The 26,798-nt window shown below is 32.3% G+C and overlaps 1 protein-coding gene across 1 annotated transcript in view; it reads right to left on the reverse strand.

Annotated features, from left to right (window-relative positions):
* Positions 1–26,798, reverse strand: part of METTL15 (methyltransferase 15, mitochondrial 12S rRNA N4-cytidine) — a 280,004-nt gene that overhangs the window by 112,872 nt on the left and 140,334 nt on the right. The window contains exon 3 of the mRNA XM_007497205.3: positions 16,432–16,568. Within this exon, the coding sequence (XP_007497267.2) occupies positions 16,432–16,568 (137 nt within the window). The remainder of the gene's footprint in view (positions 1–16,431; positions 16,569–26,798) is intronic.

A 26,798-nucleotide genomic window follows, 5' to 3' on the forward strand; every position in this document is an offset into this window, starting at 1 on the left:
CCCTGTTCATTCTCTCTACTTGCCCTGAGCTTCATGGGTGGTATGGCACATGAAATTTTGGTGTTATAGCTAGGCATGATTGTATTTGTGCTAAAACCAAAACTATAAAATGTGTTCCCCTGTCTGAATCGATTCTTTCTGGTAAATCAAATCGAGGTTTATTTCTTTTAGTAATATTTTGGCCCCAAACACTGATGTGGCTCTTGCTGTTGGGAATGCTTCCAGCCATCTGGTTAGCTGGTCTACTGTAACTAAACAAAATTTTTAGTGTCCAGTTTTTTGCATAATTCAGCTTGGATTGACATTTATCAGTGAGCAAAGAGAATACCCTCCAGGAACCTAAATGTAGCAAATATTGAATTTAAGGAGAGCTGTTTAATACAGTTTATGGGTGATTTGCTCTTGGCCTCAACAAATGCTAAAGCATGCCAAAAAGACAGAAAACATCTCCTGTTGGAATTATATAAGAGAGGACACAAAATCTGAAAATCAAAGGTTCAGTGGTGTCTCCCAAAAGTGGAATATTTAAGATTTGTTTTAGATGAAGGTTTGTATTTCATTTCTCCTAAATGTATTGAAGATATCCAAAAATTGAGTGCCCAATCCACTAAAAGAAAATTGAGAGCAATTTTGGGAATCACAGGATTTTGCAGACAATGGATTCCTTGCTATGGGGAAATCACCAAGCCCCTTATATCACTGACAAAAGATGTAGTCACTGAACCACTTAAGTTGGGTGCAGAACACTTAACAGCACTTACTAAGTTAAAAAAAGCTATGTTATCTGCCCCTGCTCTAGGCATCCCTGATTACAAAAAACATTCACTCTGCATGTATGTGAACAAAGAGGAATAGCCTCAGATATTTTAACACAAGCTTTAGGACCTGTTCAACATCCAATTACATATTATCCAGCTCAATTAGACTCAATAGCTTCCGGAGCACCACCATGCCTTGGAGGTGTAGCTGCAACTGCTTTGCTAGTAACAAAATTCAAAGATTTAATACTGAGATGCCCGCTAACAATAGTGTCCCCATGAAGTTAAAGCATTACTATTATGACATAGAACATAGTCATTCTCACATCAAAGGCTTACAAGATATGAAATAACTTTATTAGCCAGTAAAAATATTTAAAATGCTGCACAATATTCAACCCTGATACCTTACTTCCAGATTTATCAATCACAGGGGAGCCACTGAATAGGTGTGATCCTAAGTGTCTATGGTAGAAAAACCTCATAAAAATCTCCTAGACGTTCCTTTAGAAAATGCAGATCTAGTTTTGCTTATGGATGGCTCTTCCTTTATAAGAGATGGTATACGTTATACTGGAGCAACGTCACATAATTTTCAACTCTGTGGTCAGCTTTACTTCCATCAAATATAAGTGCACAAGGTACAGAAATAAGGGTTAAAACAAGCCTATATAATTGCAAGAAACAAATAAGAAGCAATTTATATTGCTTCAAAATGTGCCTTTGGAATATGTCATGCTGTGGGTACCCTTTGGTTTCAAAGGGGTTTCTTAACATCATCTGGCAAAATGATCACAATGCAAAAGTTATAAATGAGATTCTTTCAGCTCTCCAACTACCTGTAATCCTGGCTGTATGACATTGCTCTGCCTGTACAGGTGGAACTGACTTTGTTTTGAGAGGAAATCACCAGACAGATGTTGCTGTAAAACTCAGTGCCATAAAAGGCTCTGAATTGATTTTAAATTTGGCAATAATCAGTGAATCAGATTTACCCCTGACATATAATGAAAAAGAGGTTAAAAATGGAAACAGAATTTTAAGGCTAAACAAGTTAATGGTGTATGGGCGGCATCAGAAGGAAAACCAATACTTCCTAGAACTTTTTCATCAACAAATCTGCCAATCAATTCAATAATTGGTCATTTTGGAACACAAGGCATTATAGATTCTGTAAAGAAAGTATAGATAGCCCCTGGCATAACCAACATCACCTCTAAAGTATGTGCAGCTTTTGAAACTTGTCAAGCATATAACCAGCATAGGTTTTGAGGAAAAGCATTTGGGAGGTGTCTTTTAGCCTACATACCATTAGAACATATCCAAATGGACTTCATAGCAATGCCAAAAGCTAAACATTACAAATTTCATTTAGTTATAGTATCCTAGTTACCAAAGGTGGAAAGTAGGATTTACTTAAAAGAAATCCTTTTGGGGCATCTAAGTAGCTCAGTGGTTTGAGAGCACTTTCTAGCTGTGTAACCCTGGGCAAGTCACTTAAATCCCACTGACAAGACCTTAAAGCTCTTGAGCCCCAGAAATAGTACATAGCACTAATTCTAAGATGGAAGGTAAGGTTTTTTTAAAAAATAATCATTTGTTGCTTTCCCAACAAAGTTCCTAGGAGCACACATTTTATTAGGTAGCCCATTAGGCATGATGGAAGGATGAGCTTTCCTTTTTTAGCAAGGATTGGGCATTTATACTTAATGCAATGAAGATAAGCAATTCAAGGATAGTATAATTGTACTATTAAAGGCCAATATGAATATTATTTGATTTCATATTTGAATAAAGTAAGCCCATTTGCTAATGGGAATATACAAATATATTTTAATTGAAAAAACTCCTCAAATTCCATGTTCCTAATTAAGCCACAATACTTGACTTAAAGGTCAAATAAAGTACAATAAAGAAGAAGAATCACATATTTTTAAATGTACAAGACTTGGCCATGGAAAAATAAGACATATTATATTTTCTCCTTTCTCACTTGTCCACATTGAGGTTGAAATATTATTTGGTAGTAATCTGGGATCAAAATAAAGCAAGCAATCAAAAATAAATGGGAAAATTACATATATAGTATACAGTTTTCTGATTTATTATCATTACTGTAACTTTATAAAATCTAATTAATTGAAAGTGAAGTTAGGGTTTTAGGTGAATTTTATGGCTGGCACATCCAGAAAATCTGAACTTTGATATCTCCAATTCTAAATGATACAAAGCACATTCTCAGATGACATGACTACAAAATAGTCCCACATTTTTTCCACTAACAAACTGTCTTCTGATTTCTACATAAGATCAGCAGTCAGCAAATTATATAGCAGAGTTGCAATATAGAACTACAGAGACAATTTCTAGACAGACTAGAAAAAAATTTCCCTAGAAAGAATGCTAATGTTCCTAGTGATTTCTTAATTTTCTCTCCTTGACAGATTTTTTTGTCTACTACAATGTCTCAAAGTTTTCAACTAGTTATCAACCTTTTCTCAGTAATAAAGGGAAAATAATAATTTTTCTCAGAAGAATTATAAAATCAAATTATTTTAAAATAGTTGTCTCTATAACACTATTTGATTAAGTTGGGGAGAGAGCTTTTAGATTTAGCAAATACTTTCCTTCTAATTGTGAGGGGATGATAGTTCAAAAAAAACCAATACCCATTTAATAGATAAGAATATGCACTGCACATGTTAAGTAACTTGTCCAGGAGATGAGCTACAGTACCACCGTCAAAGTTTAACTAGTCCTGAAAGTACAATTTAACTGATTCAGACAGTAATCTTATTTTAACACCTAAGGTCAGTTAGATGAATGAATCAAAAATTTTTCAGCTGCTGATATAGGGAAACTCCCTCCTCCTTGTCATCTCTATCATCCATTCACCACAGAAGCCACACAGTCATCTTTCTTTTCACTTGTTCCATCATTAATCAAATTATATACAATTCTATTTTAGCTATTTATGGTTATCATAATGCATATGACAATACAGTATGGAAAAATTGGCAATTAGAATGAAGGAATTTAACATTGAAAACAACCATCACCTTATAATAAAGCAAAGGTCCCAATTCATTAGCTGGGAAATGAGGATTTACTATAGCCCCATGGCTAAACATAATAATCAAATTAGAGTAAAATCAAAACTCTCCAGACCCCTGGGAAAAATTTGGAAAAGTTGAGATTCTCCACCCACTCCCATCAAGATGGCTGAGGATTAGTTCTTTAAGAGTGGAACTTTTTTGAAATATCATTGTTTTTTGAAAGCTGAATGTTAAGTTGTTTTCTTAAACTGAGTATCCTGAATATAATTTAATCGTTAATTGAGAAGAGACGAAATTCTACCAGCTCTAGTAATTTGATAAAAGTCTTCTGGCCTTTACAAGTAACCCTTAACTCCCAAAGCCCCCATTCCATTTTTGATCCACTACAATTATCCAAACATTTTCTTGTTTAGGATCAGACACTGTACCCACTGATCATTTATCTTTTCAACTCCTGGGAAAAGGCAGAACAAGTCAAACCCTTTTTGCACTTGATAACCCTTTGAATTTCTAGGGCAACATGACAAAAGTAAAAGAATTCTGAGTCTGGGGTATGTAGGACCTCAGTTTGACCTCTCCTGGGTGATCTAGGACACAATACTTAATCTCTTTGACTTCTAGTTTCTTTACCTATAAAAAAGGAATTCTGTTCCTGCTAATAATTACCTCTTAGTATTACTCCAGAAAAGGCATGTATTGTAGTCGTAGGTACGAAATGTATGTTGACCTAGGAAGATTCTTATTTATCCTTACTCCTTCCTTTCTCTAGCCTACAAGTCACAAGTTCCTAGTCCTCTTTGTATCCCACATACACTCCTTCAATCTGTAAAAAGTACTTCCTAAAATGTAGCTCTCAGACTGAACACAATACTCCCACTGTACTCTGATAAAGCAGAGAACACAGGGAAGACTTTCACCAAGTTTTTCTAGATGGTTCATTAACAAGACTTGAAATCACATCATTGCTTTTGGTTACAATATTATACTCCCAACTCTTACTGAACTTCTCACTTCACATTTAAAATTTTTTATTTTTATTTTTTACCAATTGTATATAATAAAAAATTTCTACACAAGTTTTCCCAAGTTATACGATAGAACTTACTTCCCTCTCCTGCTTCCTTTTCTCCTCCCAGTGCTGGCTGCACTTTTACTTTAGAGAAACTCCTAGATTTTTTTCATACAAACTCCAATCTAACTACACCTTACCCATCTTTTACCTGTGCAATTGATTTTTTTTAATCCAAGGTTTTATTGTCCTGCTTATGTCTATTCTATTATACTATGCTCTGGTTTTATTGTGAGTACAATTAATTTCCTAGCATCCCGTGTAATATTTATTGGGAAAGATGGGGAATTGGAAAAACAGGGGATAAGGGTTAGATGTTGATATATACCTAATTTCCAGTCTGATATTAGGTCTGCCCATGTTACTCTCCTTCCTTTATACACATCAGTTGCTTTCTACAGCCACTAGGATAAAATACAAACTTTTCACTTGAAAGTCTATCATGATAAGGTTACAGATTATCTTTTCAGTTTAATTTCACAATGCTCCCACTTACAAATTCTATGTTTTAGCCAGATTAACTTACTTGCAACATACACAATATTCCATGTCCCACCTCTATAATATAAAAAGCTATGATTGTCTCTCCAAACTTGAATAATGATATCTCATCTCACCTATAAAGGACTCCGATTTCATTCTCCATGACAGCTCATTTCAGGAAATGGAAATACTTAACTGGAACCCAGAAGAAATAGGAAAGACATCCTCTTCAGTTGATAAATGTTGTTCACAAGAGGCTAAACAACTAATATCATATATATCATATATGTTATAGGGAAAATTCTTTTAGAGCATGGGTTAAACTGTCTACTGAGGTCCCTTCATAAAATTTTTTTATTCTAGTTGCATCTGTCATGTTCTCTTATGTGACTATATGTGTGCAAGAGGCACCTTATTAGTGGATATTCTTTAAAGCTATATTTTGTCAAGAGACAAAAGATGCAGTGGGTTCTTATTCCTTTTTCCATTCAATTTCTATTAAGAAAAAAGTTCCTCAATCATCAATTTTATATAAAAATAGTACCCTTCCAAATTTCATCTTTCAAAAAATATTGATGGGTTTTGTTTTGATAAAAAATAAAATTCTCAATAAACACCTAAACAAGCTCCTTTATAGAACATATTCCTGGTAGGAGTGTAGGAGGGAGAGATGGTCAGAGGGAGGATCATCTATTACTAACAGAAAGGAAGGACAAGTTTTTCAACTTTTATTGTAGGGTATTAACAATGTTATTTGGCTAGACTTTTTCTATTTCCAGTGTTGACTTTAAATTGTTATTATGGGATAGAGTGAAGTGACCATTTTTATAGAGCTCTCTCAACACAACCCTCTAAACAACGTTTTGAAAAATCTCCAACTGAATTGAGTTAAACCAAATTCTGAATGGGATCACAAAGGAGAAGTCATTATGTCATTTTTTTGGCCCAGGGTAGTTTAGGAGGACAGAAAGAGGTCAATGGATACTGTGATGAGGGCTCATTGGGGACATAGTATAGTGGAACCAGCATTATGTGTGGGGCTTAAAAATGGCTGAGGTAATAGTAATATAGACCTTATAAACATAGCAGTAGCATCAGCAGATGGATGCAAAGCCAGTAATATCCAGTACATTGGAACATTAAAGGAACTGAATACCTGCTCAGAAAATGGTTCCAGGGGACCTCTGTGTTAACACCGGACCAAATATGAAAGCAGAAGGACATAAAAGACTGAAGTTCAGACTACTCATTCCTCCTTTCACCCTTCTGAGCTGAGCAGAGCAGAATCAAATTCTAACATGAAGTCCAAAGTCAAGAAATAGGCTAGAAAAATGAGTCAAAAATAAGAATCAGACCATAGAAAGTACTATGATGACAGGGAAGTCCAAGATACAAACTCAGAAGAAAACAATGTCTTGAAAACATTTATAACCAAAGCCTCAAAAGAAATTGGATCAAATCCAAAAAGAATTCCTAAATTAGCTAGGTAATTTTTAATTTCAAAAAGAATTTAATAAATAAAAGTAGTAGAATGAAAAATGGTAGGAAATGAAAACAATACAAAATATGAAAAAAGAATTAACATGTTAGTAAAAGGCACGTAACACTGAAGAAAATATCTCCTATCTCCTTAAAAATCAGAATTGGCCAAATTTAAAAAAGATAAGCTCATTGATGTAAATAATTCCTTAAAATTTAGAAAGTGAAAACTATTGATTTTGTGATATACCAAGAAACAATAAAACAAAGTCAAAAGACAAAATATAAAAGAAAATGTGAAATATAAGAAAAGCAACTGACTTGGAAAATAGATTGAGAAGAGAAAATTTAAAAATTATAGAATCACCTGAAAGCTATAATCAAAAAAAGAGCCTAGGCATTATAGTTCAAGCAATTATAAAGGGAAACTACCCAGATATCTTAAAACCAGAGGATAAAGTAGAAATTGGTCACCTGAAAGAAATCACAAAATGAAAACACTCAGTAATATTATACCCAAAATTCAGAGTTCTCAGATCAAGGAAAAAATACTAAAAGCAGTCATAAAGGAATCATTAAAAAACTATTCACCCACAATTAAGTTCATATAATACATAGCTGCTACCACTAAAAAGGAGCGGGGGTCTTTGAATATGACTTATATGCTATTTTGGCTTAGTTTTTTAGTTTGTCTGTGATTTTATGTTTTTATAATAATCATTCCTTATGGCTTGATGAGAGTCTATTACACTATAGTGATAAATATTTATCTACTATTCCAAATAATCAGACACGTATTTTGTTTTACAGATTTCTTTTTGCTATCACAAATAAAACTAATGTTTACATTTTTGTGCATATGGCCATTTACCTGCTGGTCAAAAATTTCTGTGGGATATATTCCCTGTGGTCAAATCACAAGATTAAATAGTTTAGTAAAGTTTATTGCACCTATCCTCTAATTTTATTTTCTTAGTTAACTATTTTCATATTCTAACATAGTACAAGAACAGTTTTAATGGAGCTTAAACATGGTGCTTTTGTTGTCAACATTTACGAAAGTTTTAAACATTGGTAGATCAGATATATTACATTTATGTCTATTTGTTATCATTCCAGTTTTGTCAGTAACTGATATTAAAGTGATCTGTCTTGATTGTATTTCATACTATGTTCTCTGTAAGTTCAACTATTTACCCCTAAAACTCACATTTTTGTGAGGTGATACTCTTCATAATCATGTATTATTTTCTTTTATTCTATTTTTAATGAGTTTATACTCATTAATAATTCAGATATTAAATTATCATAGAATGATGATAGATATTATAGAATCATAAAATAATTAAGGATAGCATCTAATTATTTTTATCTGATTCCTTAGCATCTCCATATGAACAAATGAGAAAAGAACATATTGAATGGAATGTAAAAGCAGAGTGGATTCACAGCATTGAAAGATTGCAATGATATTGTTTAATTGTGAGATTTTAGTAACCTTTTCATTCTACCTCTTTTTTTAGTGGGTGTGAAGTTTATTTGTAATACATATTGCTACTGACAGAATTTATCTTATTCTCTTGGAATCTCAGTAGCAATTCCCATGTTAGAGGTTTCCCCAGAAAACCCGTCAAAGGATTTCCACCCACGAACTGAATATCTAAATAGGACTTGACCTATTTTTTGCCTTATTAAAGCACCATTACACACAACATAGGGGGTGGGAATGAGGTGGGGATTAAAGCGAGACTGAACTTTAAATAAAAAGAAAATAATTGCCAAGCAAGGAATTGAAGGTTCTACCTTGGCTATATTTCATTTCAAGTATATATTAAATGATAATCTAAAATGATGCCCTTAATCAAGAAGTGGCATCTGTTTTCAACAGCATAGTTTTGTTATTTGGTTTTTAAAAATTTATATTCATAAGCATGAGAAGAAATGAATTTTAATGTTAAAAACAGAATGCATTATAAACCAGCCATATATCTTTCTTCCTGTGCCTCAGGGCAACAGAACATATTCCTTAAGGGTTAAATAATTCAGTATTAAGAACATAATAAAATGATTAAATAATGAATAAAGACACTCTGTGACTATGCTATGAAAATAATCAAAATACTAACATTGTACAGAAAATACTATAATACATATTTTAACCTTTAATTTTATTTTGTAACTGAACATATTCCAATATATTTTTCTTGCAAAAATATGAATCAATGAAAATATATTTTCTGTGCCATTACAGAATCATAGTACTTCAGAGTTTGATGGGTCCTCAGCAGTAATCTAACCCAAACTATATATGATGGAAAATCAACCTTTTCTATGTCTCCAACAATAGGTTTCACTTGAGTACCTCTAATGAAATCTGCTAATTTCTCAAGGCAGCCCATTTCATTATTGTTTTTATTTTCAAAAAAAGATCTACATTCTTCTATCTTTCCCATCTTCCCCTTCCCACTTTCCCCTCACCAAAGCAAAAAGAAAAATTGTTTCAAACATGCATAAGCCAGCAACACAAATTCCTGCATTGGCCAGCTCCAAGAAAACCCATTTTTCAAGTTGTACTCTGAGTAATCTCTCTAAGAGGAGGTAGGAAATGTATTTCCCCATGAGTCCACTGGAATTGTGGTTGATCATTGTGTTGACAGATTTCCCAAATCTTTTCAAAATAATTTACATTTACTATGGTTTTGTTATTATATAAATATTCTCCTGGTTCTAGAAGCTCACGTAATTCTGCAACAGGTCACAGAATTCCTTCCAGGTTTCCATAAAATTGTTCTTTTCATCATTTTCTATAGCAAAATAGTATTCCATCACATTCATATATCATAATTTGTCCATCCACTCTTCAACTGATGGACACCCCTTTCAGTCTTCAGTTCTATACATCACAAAGAGAACTGACATAAATATATATTGTGCATATGGGTCCCACCTCTCCTCCTCTGATCTCTCTGGGATACATATCAAGGAGTAGAGTTGCTGAGTCAAAGGGCATAAAATGTTTAATAGCCTTTTGGGCATGGTTCCAAATTGCTTTCCAGAATGGCTAGGCCAATCCACAGCTCCACCATCAGTGTCTTAATGTACCTGTTGTCCAGCATTTGTCATTCCCCATTTTGTCAACCTTGCCAATATGATGAGTATGAAGTAGAACCCCAAAGTTGTTTTAGCATGTGTTTCTCTATTAGTGATTTAGACCCTTCTTTAATATGGCTATTGATAGAATGAATTTCTTCTGCTGAAAACTTCTGTTCTTATCCTTTGACCACTTATCAGTTAGGGAATAAGTCTTATTCATGTAAATTTGGATGAGTTCCCATCCTTTATTCAGTGTTCCCAATTCTGATCTTTGGGGACAAACACAAGACTAACCCTTTTTTATATGGTATCCCTTTCAAATATTGGAAGATTATCATTCCTTGAATGGCCTAGCCATCCAATTCTTCTTTAAGCTCAACAGCCCCAGTGTCTTTCACCAATCCTCCTAAGGCTCATTGAGCCTGAGGTCTTTTACTCTCTTAATCATCTTCCTCTGATAATTTCCAATTTACCAATTTCTTCCTACAATCCCATAACTGAACACAATACTCCAGATGTTTTCCCTGACTAGAACAAGCTTCAAGATGACCTCTTTTATTCTGAACACTTTTCATTAATGTGGCATAATTCAGAGTTGCCTTTTTTAGCTTCTAAATTGCATGTATATTAAGGCTCTAGTCCTATTAAAACACATTTTTATGACTGTCTCAATAAACTTTTCCATCTTATAACTGTGAAGTTGATTTGCCAAACTCAAATGAAGAACTTTAACTTTAATCTGATTAAATTCCATTTTATTCAATTCTGCTTACTGTTTAGGACATTTTTATTCCCTCTATGTCATCCTTTCAGTCAGCTTGCTTTTCTAGCTTTGGGTCATTTACAAATTTGACAAGTATACATGTCTTTAACACAACTATTGATAAAAAAAAAACATTGAAAAGCATAGATTCCTAATGTTTTTCCCCAAATATAATGTTTACAATGTGTTAAATACTTAGTTTACAATGCCCATTAATCATGATTCTTTGGGTAAGTAAACCAACAACTTCTAACTCCTCCTTATTGAGCACGTCACCATCATTTTCACAAGAATAACAAGTGAGACTTTGTCAAATACTTTGTTAAAATCTAGACATTATATTTATACCATGTTCTTGTTTTCCTAATCTAGTAACCTTTTCCACCTTTTCCAAAAACATGTAGTTATTCCAACATGATCTATTCTAAAAGAAGCTGAGCTATCTCTTTGTGATTCTACTTCCTTTTATAAATATTCACTAACTATACCATTAAGAACTGGGATGTCCATATTTCTTCTTATATCAAAGTAAGAATTATTGGCTAGGAAAAGGCTTAACAGAAATGTGGACATTAGGGCATTACTAAGTTTATCTGAAAATCCCAGAAAAGCGGTACATGTGGCCAGATAGAGATTTTTATGCCTTGCTAACTCCAACCCACACTAATCTTTCCATCTGTGAAATTCAACTGCCGTTGTACTCAGTACCACACAAGTGAATACATTTTATCTTATGTCTTGTGGACTTGTCACCCTACCTGGATTGTAAATTCTCTAAGACCAAAAACAATGTCTTATATTTCTTCCCGTAATATGGAAGAAATATAAGACATTTCTCTCCTTTACAATAATTAGCACAGGCCTGAGCATATATGATATGTTTTTAAAAGAGTCTTTTTGGCTGATTATGCTGCCTTCATCCTAGGGCCAATGGAAAAAGTCTAGTGTAGAAAAATATTGACCTTGGCCATTTCTAGAGAACTTGGAACCTATTACCAAAAAAAAGGAAAAGGAATTAGTTTCCTTTGATATTGTTTTTCTTCTCAAAAAGTTTATTCTACATTCTAGACCTTAGTATATGGCATGGATTTCAGTCAATAAATTTCCTATTATAATAGCTAGGCAGAGACTCAACACCTAGGAAAAAGGGGACTTTATGGGCTCATTTTGGAAACTCTCCTAATGCTCAGGTATGAGCTCCAATTTACTTTACAAACCCAAAAGATGTAAAGCATCTCAAAGATTTATATTTTAAAAATCTAATCAAAATAGATACCTTGAAACATTCTACTACTTTCCAAATTTAGCACCTTTTAACAAGATGGTGAGAAGAAAATTCTTCCCTAGAAAAGGAACAAAGTGTTCAATATGTCACTGATATAACTGGTATCACTTCTCAACTTAAATAATGCCTGAGAGTCATTTGGTACAGGTAAAATTTTAAAATATTCAAATGGGACAAACCATAATGGACTTTTTATTATCTTCATGATGATAAAAAGCTACAGATCATTATCAACAGTTAAAATAGTCCAATTAGGTCTTTCTCATTTGTCTTTTTTTTCTTATTTGGAAATTCAGAAATTCATCCACTTTAATATCACATAACAGACATGACATCCTATAACTACTGAAACTCACAGTATTCTCACATGGGAATATTATTATTTGACAGTAAATATGAATTTCAGTTACAAGAAATGTTTAATAGAACTACTTTTTCTTTACTCCTCTCCAAAACCATACACATAATGAAGTTTTAGCAAATAATTTAACAACAAAAGATGGTGGGAAGATATTAGTGAATTACTAGGATAAATTAATTTCCCTACCCTTCTCTTGGCTGAGTTAAAGGTAAATTTGGACATTAGCTGCTGAAAAGAAGAGTCTATTTTTTAACAAGTTGAATTCCTGAAGGCTTTGTCAGAGCAGCTAACCATTGCTATCACTTCTTTGAGAATTACACCCCCACTTACAGAAAATACGGTTATTCATGCCCCTTTGACTACTCTTAGAAAAGCTTTAGACACAATTTAAAACAGCTTGTCAAGAGAGAAATAAGGTAGACAGATGAAAAAAATCACATTTCCTCAAATAGCAAAGGAAATGGGAAGGGGGAGACAAAAATGCATGAGTGGTGTGAATATACAAAGATTTATGGTATCCCTTTTAACTTTGGGTGGTGAAAGTTGGTTCATATCATCTCTCCAAAGCAGTCGTTGAAACAGGAAATACTAAAATTGAGTATAACCAGAAAGTACTTACCTGTATCCAGTGCTATTAAAATGAAGATTAAATTAGACATTCTGCAATAAAACACATACTCCACTACCACAAAGATCTGTAAGTGAGTCAATATGGACACTCCTCCAGCCTCCCTAAAGCAAATCACAATTCCTCTTGAATGAGTAAGAAGCTTTCCGAGTGCAGATGGAGGATAGAGGGAACAAAAAATGTAACATCCTGCCTGATGAAGAATGTACGAAAAAGACACCTCAACTTTGTCCTCATATCAAGCTAGGTGGCACAGTGGATAGAGTGTCATACCTGGAGTCAAGAAGACCTGAGTTCAAATCCAGCCTCAAACCTTTACTAGCTCTGTGACCTTGGAAAACTCATGTATCCTCATTTGCCTCTATTTCATCTGTAAATATGAGATCGAGAAGGACATGCAAACCACTCCAGTATATTTGACAGGAAAATCCCAAAGAAGAGTCAGACATGACTGAAAAAATGATTAAATAACAACAGAAACAAGATCTTCACCCCAAAGATACTAAGGCACTCATCAGGCCCCCGGCCTATTAAGCTCTGCTAAGCCTTCACAAATACTGAAAAATTTCCACTTCAGGATAAAGCATCAAAGAATAAGGGGGTGGCAGCAAGTAACATTTTCTGTAAGTAAAATATATATGCTATATATCTAAATGGCATACTTTCCCAAACTGTGGTCCTTGAACCCTCAGGAATCCACAGTTTGTACAATCCTCATTATCCCAACCTTTTTCCACTATGTGTCTTCTACTATTATTGTATATTGAATACTTTAAGGGGACTTGGGTCAGTGATATGGTCTATATGACAGATGAGGCTAAAATAATAAATAAGAATTTTAGTTGTAGTTGATAAATTAAGGGAAAAAAACTACTATGGAACATACCACACTATAGGTAAAAAGCCCCAAAAGGAAAAACTTGAAGCAAATACATTGTCACTCCCTTAAATTTCAAACATATTTATATGCCTCTTGCACATATGCTATTATGAACAACTATATATACGCACACATAGCTCCAAGTTCTATTTATGAATTCTTTCTTATGCAGAATATTATTTTGATACTTTTTGATATTTTATTATTAAAAATTAAAATAACTCCCTATTGTTACAATTTATACTTTTGCTTCCTCTTGTTCCAGTGGAGAAAGGCTATGTCGATTCCCAACAATATATGATTTGACATGTCCTTGCCTACAATGTCTAGTGGGTTTTAATTACAACCTTATATTTTAATTACTTAGCTTTTATTGACATCATAGGATTATGGTTCTATGTGACAGTCTGAAAGAGCACAAAATATTTCCTTTTAGAGGAAAATTGTAACATAAACAAAATAAACTTCAGAAGTTTATGTTGTAGCATTTTCTCAAGGGATTCAACATCTTTTCTCTGATGAAATAATTACAAGAAGCTCTACTAAAATCTCAGTTCCTAGACTGAAGGAAACATGGGGTATTCTAATGGAGGGGAGTCAATTTATGACTCTGGCAGGTCATGACAAGCTAGAAGGGCTTTAATAGGAGTCTTGTGACAAACTCTGCATTTGTTGTTCTATCTACAGGCTTATCTGCATGAGGAAGAAATGACCACCAGAGCTTTAGTCACCATGAGATCTTTTTTTTTTTTTTAATAATGGTGATGTTCAATGATTGTTGATTAAAAGTGAGAAGAAACTGTGTTGTCTGACAGTGATCCCAAACTGATGAAAACATAGCTTTTGGAAATATTAAATTAATTGTAAGATGGGAAGATAATCATCTAATCGAATAGAAAATAAATGCCTCAATAGAGTTTGTTGATTGAGAAGACATGCTGATATAAAGGAAATTATCCTAGCCTGAAAGAGAGAAAGTAGATGACTTTAAACAAGTCACTTAAACTCTTGGGCCTGAGTTTCCTCTCTAACCAAATTAGGGGCTAATGGGAAAAGAGGGAGGAGAAGGCTTTAGACTTTGTTGTTAAGAATTTCTAAGGTATATTTCAGCTTTAATGAAGTCCAGGTTTTTTTGAGGTTCAAGTCCTAAGAGTGGTAAGAAAGGAGATAAAATGGATCAAAAGAACTGGGAAATAGAAATCAAAGAAATAAAAGATATGAGACATTTCATAATTTCCCCAAATAATTCTGAAGATGGTGGGGGAAAGATTATGAAGTGAGAGAATTTGGAACACTTCAAGAAGAAAAGTGTTTTAATTGTTTCTTTTATAAATCTTGTTTTAAAATCACAAAATGCTCTTGAAAATGAAACTGCTAGCATTCTAGGTTAACCAGAAGAATCCCAGAAAGATTGAATTATGTCAATTTATTTAAATTCCTAGATAAAAGTATAGAAATAAACAAACTTGACATCTCAAGTCCCAAGTTTGAGACTAGAATTTGCATCTATGTGAATCCTAATACAATGAATGTTTCATTCATCCAACTATCATTCCATACATATCTACTTTATTCAAATCACCAAAGTCTAAAAGAAAATTTGGAGTTCAAATTTAGCATAATTTCTTATCCAATCCAGTAATATGTCATAATACAGTCTGGCATTTCCCATCATGGGAACTAAACACCTATTTCACAAAGCATGCCATTCCATTGTTCAATAGTTCCATCTTTAATAAGGTCTTTATTCTGTTAAATTCCCATGTTATTTCTACATATATGTTCTAGTTATACTCTGATAAAGGAAAGAGAAAAAGACCACAAACTTTTATGCATGAAAGATAGCTCTTCAAATATCTGAGATAAGCAGCATTTCCTCCATATGTCTTTTTTATCTGCATCAGTGCATTTTAAATAACTTTTCATTTCAACTTAATTTACTCTTCATCACCATTTTCTCAAAAGAAAAATGTTATTATCTTATTTTTTATTAAGGACAATATTTTCCACAACTTCAAACTATACTAGTAAGATAGCACTAATTTAGGTTTTTTAGGAGAAAGTCAATCTGAATAATGGGGAAAAAATTAAAGATGTCTGGTCATATTGCTCTGAAATGTACATAATATTTTGAGTTTATATGTATTATCTCATGCTTGTTTCCTCTAAAAAATAGTATAGGAGTTCTAGTATATTCCTGGAATCTGAAACCATTAATGTTCTCACTATTTTTTTAAGAGATAAGTTTTATTTGCCATATTGCTTTATGTACTAATATATATATGTACACACACACATATATATATGTATATATATATATATATTTCTTCAGTTTTGTGGCAAGAGCCAATTATTGTATTTGTCTATGTGTGAAGGCAGTAAGAGGAAAAAAATATAGCACAGAAAACATGTCATCAAAAGGTAATTGTATTCATTACTGGGGCAAGTCATGGAAGGATTTAAGAGGAGAGACAGCAAAGCCATAACTATCATACAGTATAACAGTATAACAAAGCAGATGATTTCATTTGAATTTTAGTACTTAAACTATATAAAGGAAGGAGCACAATACTTACGGATACAATTCTGAAAGCTGTTGAGCTATGGCATAAGCGGTTGGATCTCTGTCTAAAACATATAAGGTAACATCCAATTCTTTCTGTAGAATGGCTCTTGAGTGACCTCCTGAACCAAATGTCATATCGAGAATATTCTAGTAAACATACAAAAGAAAAACAAAAAAATAAATATGAATTTAAAATCTTCATGGCTTTTTCTTTCATGAAACTTTCAAGTTAATTTCTAAATATGTATAATGATTTCCCCAATAAAAGGAATAAATATTAATGAGTTTATATAACTAGGATCCAATTTGCTGTATAAAAATTCTGCCTCAGCTAAAGACAGAATACACACTGTGTGGGTCACTTTACCTCAATGTTCAAAAATGTTATATACAAATAGTAAAATATTAAAGAACATAAAAATAACTCCATATATTAGATCCATCCAACTTCTACCTTTTTAAAAATAAAGAACCAATAATTAAGAAAATCCTCTTACCATGGGACAAACTTAAAATTGTAAATGGATCAAGTTTTTCTTGAGTCTTTGTATATTTTTTATTAACCAAACTATAAAGTCAACAATTCAAAAATATTATGCTTACTAGCATTTAATATGTGCCAGACAATGTGTTACAAGAAAGGATCGAATTTCTGGCATTTAAAGATACCTTAGAGGTCATCCATTCCAAATGCATCATTTTATATATGAGGAAGGTAAGTGACTTGAATGAGGTCATAAAGAAAGTAAATGAAAAAAGCAAGTAGTACATGAGCCTGAGGGAGGATTCATTCATATGTCTGACCTATTAAAGCATAAGAAAAATTTTATAAAGGCATCACAGTTTATTTCATGGCTCTTTAAAATTACATATTTAAATCCTACAGCAACATTAGCAACTAAGAATACATTTCTCTGAGATTGCTTACATTTCCCAAATCAGAGTAATGCTAATCAATTATAAATTTTTTTCATTAAGATTTTTCTGGAAAATAGGAAATAGATTACAATTTACATGATTATTTTTATTATATCATGATTATGTCTTTGGAAAGGTACTGATAATCAAGTAAGTTTCCATAAGAGGAAAAAATCTACACTGCAGTCAAGTGTAATGCTTCAGCCCCAAAGAAGAGAAAAGGAACATCTATCAGACCCTAAATAAAAGAGACCATTGCTCAAGCTCTGCGGTTATCCAAAAAACAAAATTAGCTCCACTTTTAATTCTTATTTAATTTGCTTATCAACTTTAACAATGACATCTAGCTTTTAAAAGGGGATCTAAAGTGCATGCAGAGATAGGAGACAAGAAAGCTTTCATCCAGTTATTAAAAATACTGTATAGTTCAATGGAGACCAAGAAAGGATAACATAAATTATTTAATAATCTGAACATCAACATTTATTAAGTACCAACTATAGTAAAGGCACTGTTTTAGGCACCAAGTAGACAAAAGATAAACATATAACTGTCACCAGCCCTCAAGAAGCTTACATTCTACGCCAGAATTTCACAAGAATGGTGCTCTTTAAAACAGTCAAAATAAGAAAATATACTCTAAACTTAGTAATGGGTGCACTATTCAAACCATGTTGGAAAGTTTTGACAATAGCCTTTGAAGTCAACTGGTGCTTATTACTGACTATTTTTACCAACAGTGGATTTAAATGCCTTTTGGATCAGTATAAGACAAATTCTCAAAAATTTAATGTCTGTAACTACTGAAGATTTTCAAAGGAAAGTGATAAAAGCTCTCAAGGTACACAAAAAGCCTAATTCTAGTCATCAACAAATCTTATCCTGAGAAATAGAAACTTCAATGGAATAGCATTTCAACTCGAATGGGTAAGTAATATGGCTCAGTGTGCCTGGATTTGAATTCCAGTTTTATCACTTACCACCTCTCCATGATCTTAAATAATTCATGTTACTTTTCTCAGTCTCATATGTGGTGTTTGACCAGATGACCTCTAGGCTATTTTATAGCTCTAAACCTATGGTGAGAATTCAATTTTTATGCTCTTTCGATTTTAGCATTCATTTTGGATGCAAATTCTGCTGTTTTTCAGAGCTGGTCTCTAATTGTAATCACAACTGAGTGATCTGCGTATAAGAAATTCTATAAAAATGATACTCAGTTACTGTGAACCACCTACATAAATTCATTAATTTGACTAAATAGTAGGTCTTAACTTATTCCTAATGATAAATATGCCCCTCTTGATGAACAGACCTCTTTTGGAAATTTACCCATGAGGTGAAATTAATTATAATATCATATAATTTCAACAGCAGAGTATTTTATTCACTATTCAAGTTTTCTTTATATTTGAAATGAAAAAATAAACATTTCTCCCTCTACAGCCCTATTTAACTCTATATTTAAGATTTTGGGAAGTGTTTTTTTCCCATTTTAAAGTTTTAATTGTGGTTTTCTGTGATTTTGAAACATATATAAATTTATATAAATGATATTTTACTCTTATGGTTTTATAATTACTATTAAATAATTATTCTATTTAGCCATATTTTAATAAAAGCAATACCAGCTTATCATGAAAACTGAAGAATTTTTCATGTGTAAAGGTCCTTAGAGATCAGCTCTTCAAACCTCTTCATTTTTCTGATTAGAAAGAGTCCAACAAAGATGAAATGATTTGTTGAAGGGTAATGAAATGAGTTAGTAGCAGAGCTGAGACTTCAATTCATATAGTCTAACTCCAAATTTCATAATAGTATGACTACACTGTACTGATTCTCATGTAATACATGTAATAGTGTAGAAACAGTTGAAGAAATCTTACTGATAATCTAATCTAATACCTTTATTTCTCCTGGTAAAGGAAGTGAGACTCTGAAGGGAAAAGTGGCCTGTGTAAGTAAATACAATAAATTCATAGCAAATTTGCGTACTCATATTCAGGTATTTCTATTCTCTGCTTAGCCTCTTCTTATAACACTTGATTATATTCCTCTAAGAAAATTTTATAACGACAGAGACAAATAAGAAAAAATTGGGTGGGAGGGGTAGAAAAGAGTCAGCTTTTCTTATAATATTTTGTGAAGAACATGTGGAAATATCATAACTTCAAACTATTACTTTCCTTTCTCAGAATGATATATATTTACCCATAACAAAGTAAGAAAGAAATTAAGGAAATAAATATGATTTTTGAAAATTTAGATATGATAAAACTCTGGAGAAAACAATAAGGAAAAGAAAGAAATATACCTTTTTGTAAGCTGTACATAGCAGCTCCCCCAAAATTGCCAATGTCTTTGGGCACAAAAACCTCACAAAAATGCATAAAAGCAGATATATTAAATTTTTACTTTTCAGAACATGATTCAATAAAAGTTACATTCAGTAAAGGACATTGGTAGCATAGATTAAAAATTAATTCAGCTCTAAATAATGTAATCATAAAGAATAATTGGTCAAAAATGAATATAAGAAACAGTTAATATTTCATTAAAGATAATGACGATGAAAACAATATCCCAATATTTGTGAGATACAGCCAAAGGAGTACTAAATGGTAAATGTAATTTTCTTTAAATATTTATCAATAAAAAAGAGAAAGCTGATTGATTAATTGGACAAGTAATTTTAAAAAGCTAAAATAAAAGAACAAGGTAAAAAACTATAATTAGAAAACAAAATAAAATTTCTGAAAAATCAAAGGAGAGATGAAATGAAATTTAAAGTTTATAAAAGACCGTTGAACTGATAAAACTAAGAACTGATATTATAAAAAAACAAAATAAAGTAAACCATTAGCTAAATATATTTTTTTAAAAGAAAGATGAAAACTAAATTAAGGTATGAAACTGAAAGGGGTGAATGAACTGCTAGTGAAGAGGAAATTAAAGAAATTAATAGGATTATTTTGTCCAAATATACACCACTAAATCTGGCCATCTAAGTGAAATTGACTAATCATTATAAAAAATAAAAATTGCTCAGATGAATTGAAGGGGAAATTGAACTTTATCTTTAAAAAAGAAATTGAATAAGCAATAAATAATTTCCCAAAGGAAAAAAAAATCCCACAGATTGATTGACAAGTGAATTCTACCAAACATTTAAAGAACAATTAATTCTAATAACACATATAGATGATTTAGGGAAATACATAAAGAAAGAAGTCTATAAAATTCCTTTTATGACACAAATATTGTTTTCATGCTTAAGCTAAAAAGAGCAAAACCAGAGAAAGAAGACTATAGATCAATTTTCCTAATTAATATTGCTACAAAATATTAAAATAAAAAGTTATCAAGGAGATTACACAAGAAATCACAAAGATCACATAGTATAATTAGATGGAGCTTATGGAAAAAGGAATGTAGGGTTGTATTAGGAACACTATCAGCATAAATTATCACAGCAATTGCAAAACCAACTAAAATCATATGTTGTTATCAATAGATACCAAAAAAAGCATTTGAAAATATCCGTTCCTACATAAAACACTATAAAAATAGGAATAAGTGGAACATTTCTTAAAACTTTAAGTAACAGTTTTCTAAAACAAGGAGCAAATAAAACTGTACTTAGGGAATTTATATCTCTAAATATTTGCATAATAAAATAAAGAGAATATCAATAAATTAGGTATGTAACTAAAAAAAACAGAAAAAGAACAAATCAAATCTAAAATTAAAGACCAAATTGGAAATCCTCAATATCAAAGGAGAGATAAATACAATCAAAAGTTAAAATAGCATTGAGCTAACAAATAAAGACAAACAGCTGACCTTATGAAAAAAAAGATAAATCCTTAGTTAATTTGATTTTTTAAAGTTAAGAAGAAAACCAAATTATCAGTATCAAAGATAAAAAATGTGAAATCACAACCAATGAAAAAGACATTTAAGGAATTACTGGAAATTATTTTGCCCAACTATATGCCAATTAATTTGACAACCTAAGTGAAACAGATGAATATTTACAATAATATAAACTACCCAGATTAACAAAAGATGAAATCCCATTGCAGTTACAAAATACTTTTCATATAATAAACACAGATCTACACAACTGAAGAAATATTAATTTCTCATGGGGAGGTGAAGCCAAGATAATTAAAATGATAATTCTATCCACAGTAATGAATTATTTAGTGCCATACCAATCAAATCACCAAAAATTATTTTATAGAAACTTTAGAAAAAATAACAAAGTTCATCAAGAACAAAAGATAAAAAATGTGAAAGGAATCAATTTTTAAAAATATAAAGGAAGTTGGTATAGCAATAACAGATTTCAAATTATATTATGAAGTGTCAATCATCAAAACAATCTGACACTGGCTAAGAGAGTGGTAGATGAATGGAATATACACAGTACTAAATGACCATAGTAATCTAGAAGTAATTGACAAACTCAAAGATCCTAGCTTTAAGGATAAGAATTCAACATTTGACAAAAATTGTTGGAAAAACTAGGAAGTCGTTTTGTGGTAACTAGGAATAGACCAATCCCTCAGGAGGACAGAATGGTGAAATGATTTAGACATGAAGAGTAAGACCATAACTAAATTAGGTGACCATGGAAAAATGCAGCAGTTAGATATATGGATAAATGAAGAATTCATGATCAAATAAGAGACAGAGATGGTCACAGGAAATAAAATAGTTAATTTTGATTATGTTAAATTAAAAAGGTTTTACACAAATAAAATCAATGCAGCCGAGACTAGAAAGAATGCAGGAAAGTGGGTAAAATTTTAGAGCAAGGTCCTCTGCTAAAGGCTTCATTCCTTGAATATATATGTAACTGAGACAAATTTATAAAAATAGGAGCTATTCTCCAGTTAATAAATAATCAAGCAAGATGAATGGGCAGGTTTAAGAAAAAAATAAAAGTTACTAATAACCACATAAAAATGTTCTAAGTCATCCCTGATTAGAGAATGCAAATTAAAATAACAATGAGGAAGCACTTCATATTTATCAGATCAGCTAATGTAACAGAAAAGGAAAAATGACAAAATACTTGAGGGGTTTTCGAAAAATTGGCCCTGAGGTAGAGTTGGAAACTGCTTCAACCATTCCGGAAAACAATTGGGAAGGATTACATACAACTACTAAGTATGCATCCAAAGATATAAAATAAAAAAATAAAAAAACAAAAAGGATCTATTGGTAAACATATCTATAGGTATATAGATATCAGTTCTTTTTGGGGAGGCAAAGAATTGGAAAGTAAGGGAACATCCATCATTTGGGGAATGGCTGAACAAGCTGTGGTATATGATTGGGATGGAATAATATTGTGCTATAATAAATGACAAACAGGAAAATCACAAAAAGAATCTGGGAATACATAGGTACTGATGCAGGTTGAATTGACCATATCAAGAACATTGTATGTATTAATATCAATATTGTAATGACGATGAACTGGGAAAAATTTAGCTACTCTGATAAAGATAATAATTAAGATAATTCCAAAGGACAAAATGAAAAATGCTATCCACATTTAAATAGCAAATAAAATCTGAGTACAGATTGAAGTATATATTTTTCTTATTTTTTATTTTTGCAATATGGCTAAAATGGAAATATATCTTGAATGATTTCATCTCTATAGTTGATATCATATTACCTGCATTCTCATTGAGTGGGGAAGAAACTGGAGAGAAGGAAAAATCTTGAACACAAAATTTTCTTTTAATATATGTTAAAAATTTTTTTTAAATTCTTTTAAAAACTATTATAGTTTTTTTTAAATATCACTACCATAGCTTTGCATTTTAATATGCATCAGTTAATTTGATTACATTTTAAAGAAGATTAAATTATGTCATAAACTCCCAGAAAATATAGTATGGAAACTGGAATATTGTGTTCCATTTGGGTGCCATAATATGTCCTTGACATATTGGAATGTGACCAGAAGATCACTAAGTGAATAGGAATCTAGTCACTAGTGACTAGCAACTTTGGGTATGAAAATAAGTTAATGGTTTAGGCAATGTCTAGCCTATAAAAAGAACACATAATAGATATAGGATCACTTATCTCCAAATATTTTAATAACTATCATAAGAAAAGAGATTAGAATTGTTCTTATTGCCATAGTGGGGCAAAACAGAATTAAATGAAGTTAAAGTTTCAGAAAGGCACATTTTGTTTCAGTGTACAGAAAAACTCAGAAATAAAGAGAAAACACATAAGACTGGTTGTGTTGTAAATCAATGTGTTTCTCTTCCCTGGAAATCTTCCCAAAAAAGGAAAATGGATGATGACCACTAAGAAAAGGCATTGAGGATATTCCTATTCAAGGACAGTTTGGCCTACATTGGCCTTTGAGGTCACTTCCAGTTTCGAGATTCTATGATATTATGGAATTTTAAATCTTCACACACTGAATATGTAATTGATAAGTATTTATTGACTTTACATGCTGTGCAACTACTATTATTTATATGCAATAAAAGAGATATTTCCACAACTAAAACTCATATTCAAATTGATCTTAAGTTATGAAATATTTTTTTACATATTGGATGAGAAAATACTTTCCAATTTTCCCAATCCAGTAGTTAAAACATAATTGCTAGTGACATGCTAGAAAATACTGTTAAAATTGGACATGGAACCATTTTTAGACATTAGCAACACCAGTACAGATTTTCCCTTTTTATTTTCCTAATGTTGATTAGTCATTTCCAATCTGTGCAAGATTTTTAATTAGTAAGTCCTCCTCCCATTTTGGAAGCAATATGGCCTTATTTCACTTTAAGTTTTCCTCCCATGAATATATTTTACTTTTTTGCTAATTACTAATTCCTGGTGTTATAAAGTGTTTAACTTTTTTCCATCTAATTTACATATTTTTTACCTTAGACTCATTGCTAGTAAAATTTAATAAATATATCCTTAAAGGCTGAGTTTCTGAAAGAAACGTAAATGAAACATGGATAGAATTTATAAGGAGATTTCAATATTTATTTGTTAAATTTATCATATACAAATAGACATTTATTGGTCTGAATATAGACAACTATTTTCTCATTAATTTGGCTCTTCTAAAATGAGTGCAACATTCACTATTTTTTAACTTTTAAAAATATGTTTTTATTCAGCAAAAACCCATCTTTTTCACCATCCCAACTAGCACACTTTCCACAGCAAATTTAGGCTGTAAGCCAGGATTGAAGTACAGGGAGAATTAGTGCTCAGTTTTCTATTCACAAATGATTGTGTGTGCTATAAAGCCTCTGAAGCTAAAATATAACACAGTATGGATTGATTGTCTGCCACTTGTGCTAATTTTGGCCTGACAACAACAAGATGATCAAGGTTCTCCACTATCCAGGATCACATTATCCGTATATGAAAGCATCAGTCCCAGCAAATAGAGAAACTTTGAATGCTCAGGGTCAGTTCTCTGACACTGGAAGTATGCTTCCCAAGGATGTGTGCATACATGAGGTTGATACACTCAATGTCAATGTTGGAAGGCCCCAAAGGAAAGAGAAGAGGTATGAGGATGTCTACCAAAATGAATGTCAACAGAGTCATTGTACTGACCTCATTGTCATATGCCTGTGAATCCTGGATGGTATATCAATGTCATGCCGGGAAATCAAATCACTTTTCTTTGAATTGTTTTGAGAAGATTTTGATGATCACCTGGCAAGATAGGGTACTGGACACTGAGGTTCTTTCACAAGCTGAACTGTCAAGAACTCAAACTCCACTAGAGAGTATGCACCATACTATTTGAATGCCAAATGTATTTTCCCTAAAAGATTATTTTATGAAGAACTCACACAAGGCAAATACATGAAAATCAGAAGAAGCAATACAAGGACACTCTCAGGTTATCAATTGTGAGACAGAGAAGATATTGGCACAGGATCATCCAGCATAGTGTGCCCACATCAAAGAAAACACTGCGTTCTGTGAGCAAAATAGAATTGCAGTAGCTTAAATGAAACATGAGTTGTGCAAAGTTAGAGATGTTTTCATCCCAAATAGAGACTAGTTGTTGCCAACTTTTGATAGTCTTCTGAGCTTAGACCAACGTCTGATCATCTACAATTGGATACATCGGGTAATGACCTCAACATATTGATGTCATTTTGGTTCTCTTCAAGGTTCTCAACAAAAGAAAAACAAAACCCCTGTTACCAATAAGCAAAATAAGAAGTTAAAAACATGTCAAGCAAAACAAATTTCTACCTTGCCCTGGTCCTACAAAATGTGAAGATTGGATTTAGCTCTCCCCTGATTGTAACAATGAAGGTACTTAACCCTTCCTTTATTGGGAAGATAGAATTGTAATCCCCTGTCTATTTTTAGATCTTAATCCCCAAAAGGTTAACTCAGTATTTAAAGTAGATTTACCCATTTTAACTACAAAAAAGGTGTTAACTAACTACAAAAGGTGTTAACCAACCAAAAAAAGGTGTTAACTAACCACAAAAGGTATAACTAATAAAAAAAAAAAGTGTGAACACCAATTTCATATATTGAGTGGGTAGTCCTGGAGAGGAGTGTCTGCTGTGATTGGTAGACGTAAAATTTAGGGGAGGTAATACAAGAGAAAACGGTCTTTAAATAGAGGAAACAGAGACACACAGGAGCAATCAATCGATCGAAGGATCAGTCACTTGGAGCTGGACTGGAGATCAGTGACTTGGGCTTGGAGTGAAGAAGAGTCACTCGGAGGAGAGACTGGAAGACAGACACTCAGACTTGGAGTGAAGACACTTGGCTGTGGAATTGGAACCCTGGGAGAACTCATGCAGGAGACCTCAGACTGCTTTCCTTTTAGAAGGTCACAATGATGAGTGAAAGGCTGACTTAGTTTCCTTGCCTTTCTGGAGGTATGAACCTCTGAGAAAGGCCCATTTTCTTGAGACTCCTTTCCCCTGGCTGGGGCCTGAGAATTTCTACCTGGCTCAGAGGAAGCCAGAGCTTTCTCTCTCTCTCTCCCCCCTTTTCTCTCTTCCTTAATATCTTCCCTCTATTGTAAAAATAAACTACCTTAAATTCCATTTTACTTTAGTAATTCATTTTGGGATTTTGAGATTAAATCCCTGGCAACCACCAATTTAAATATTAAGTCCAACCATAATAAAAATTTAACAAAAAATATATCTCATTTAGTACCTTGAGCCCTTAATATCTCTAATAGGAAGTTGCAGCATGTCTCATCATTAGTTTGTTTGTTTGTTTGTTTGTTTTTAATTATGATCAAGTCATTATGCTGAGTTTGTCTTTACTAAATTGTTTATTCCTCTCAGTTGTTCTTCTGGTTCTGTTTACTTTACTTTATACCAGTTCATGCAATTTTTCTCAGATTTCTCTGAAGCCAACTACTTTATAATTTCTTAAAGCCCAACAGTATTCCATCAC

This window comes from Monodelphis domestica, chromosome 6 (genome assembly GCF_027887165.1).
Source record: "Monodelphis domestica isolate mMonDom1 chromosome 6, mMonDom1.pri, whole genome shotgun sequence".
NCBI lineage: Eukaryota > Metazoa > Chordata > Mammalia > Didelphimorphia > Didelphidae > Monodelphis > Monodelphis domestica.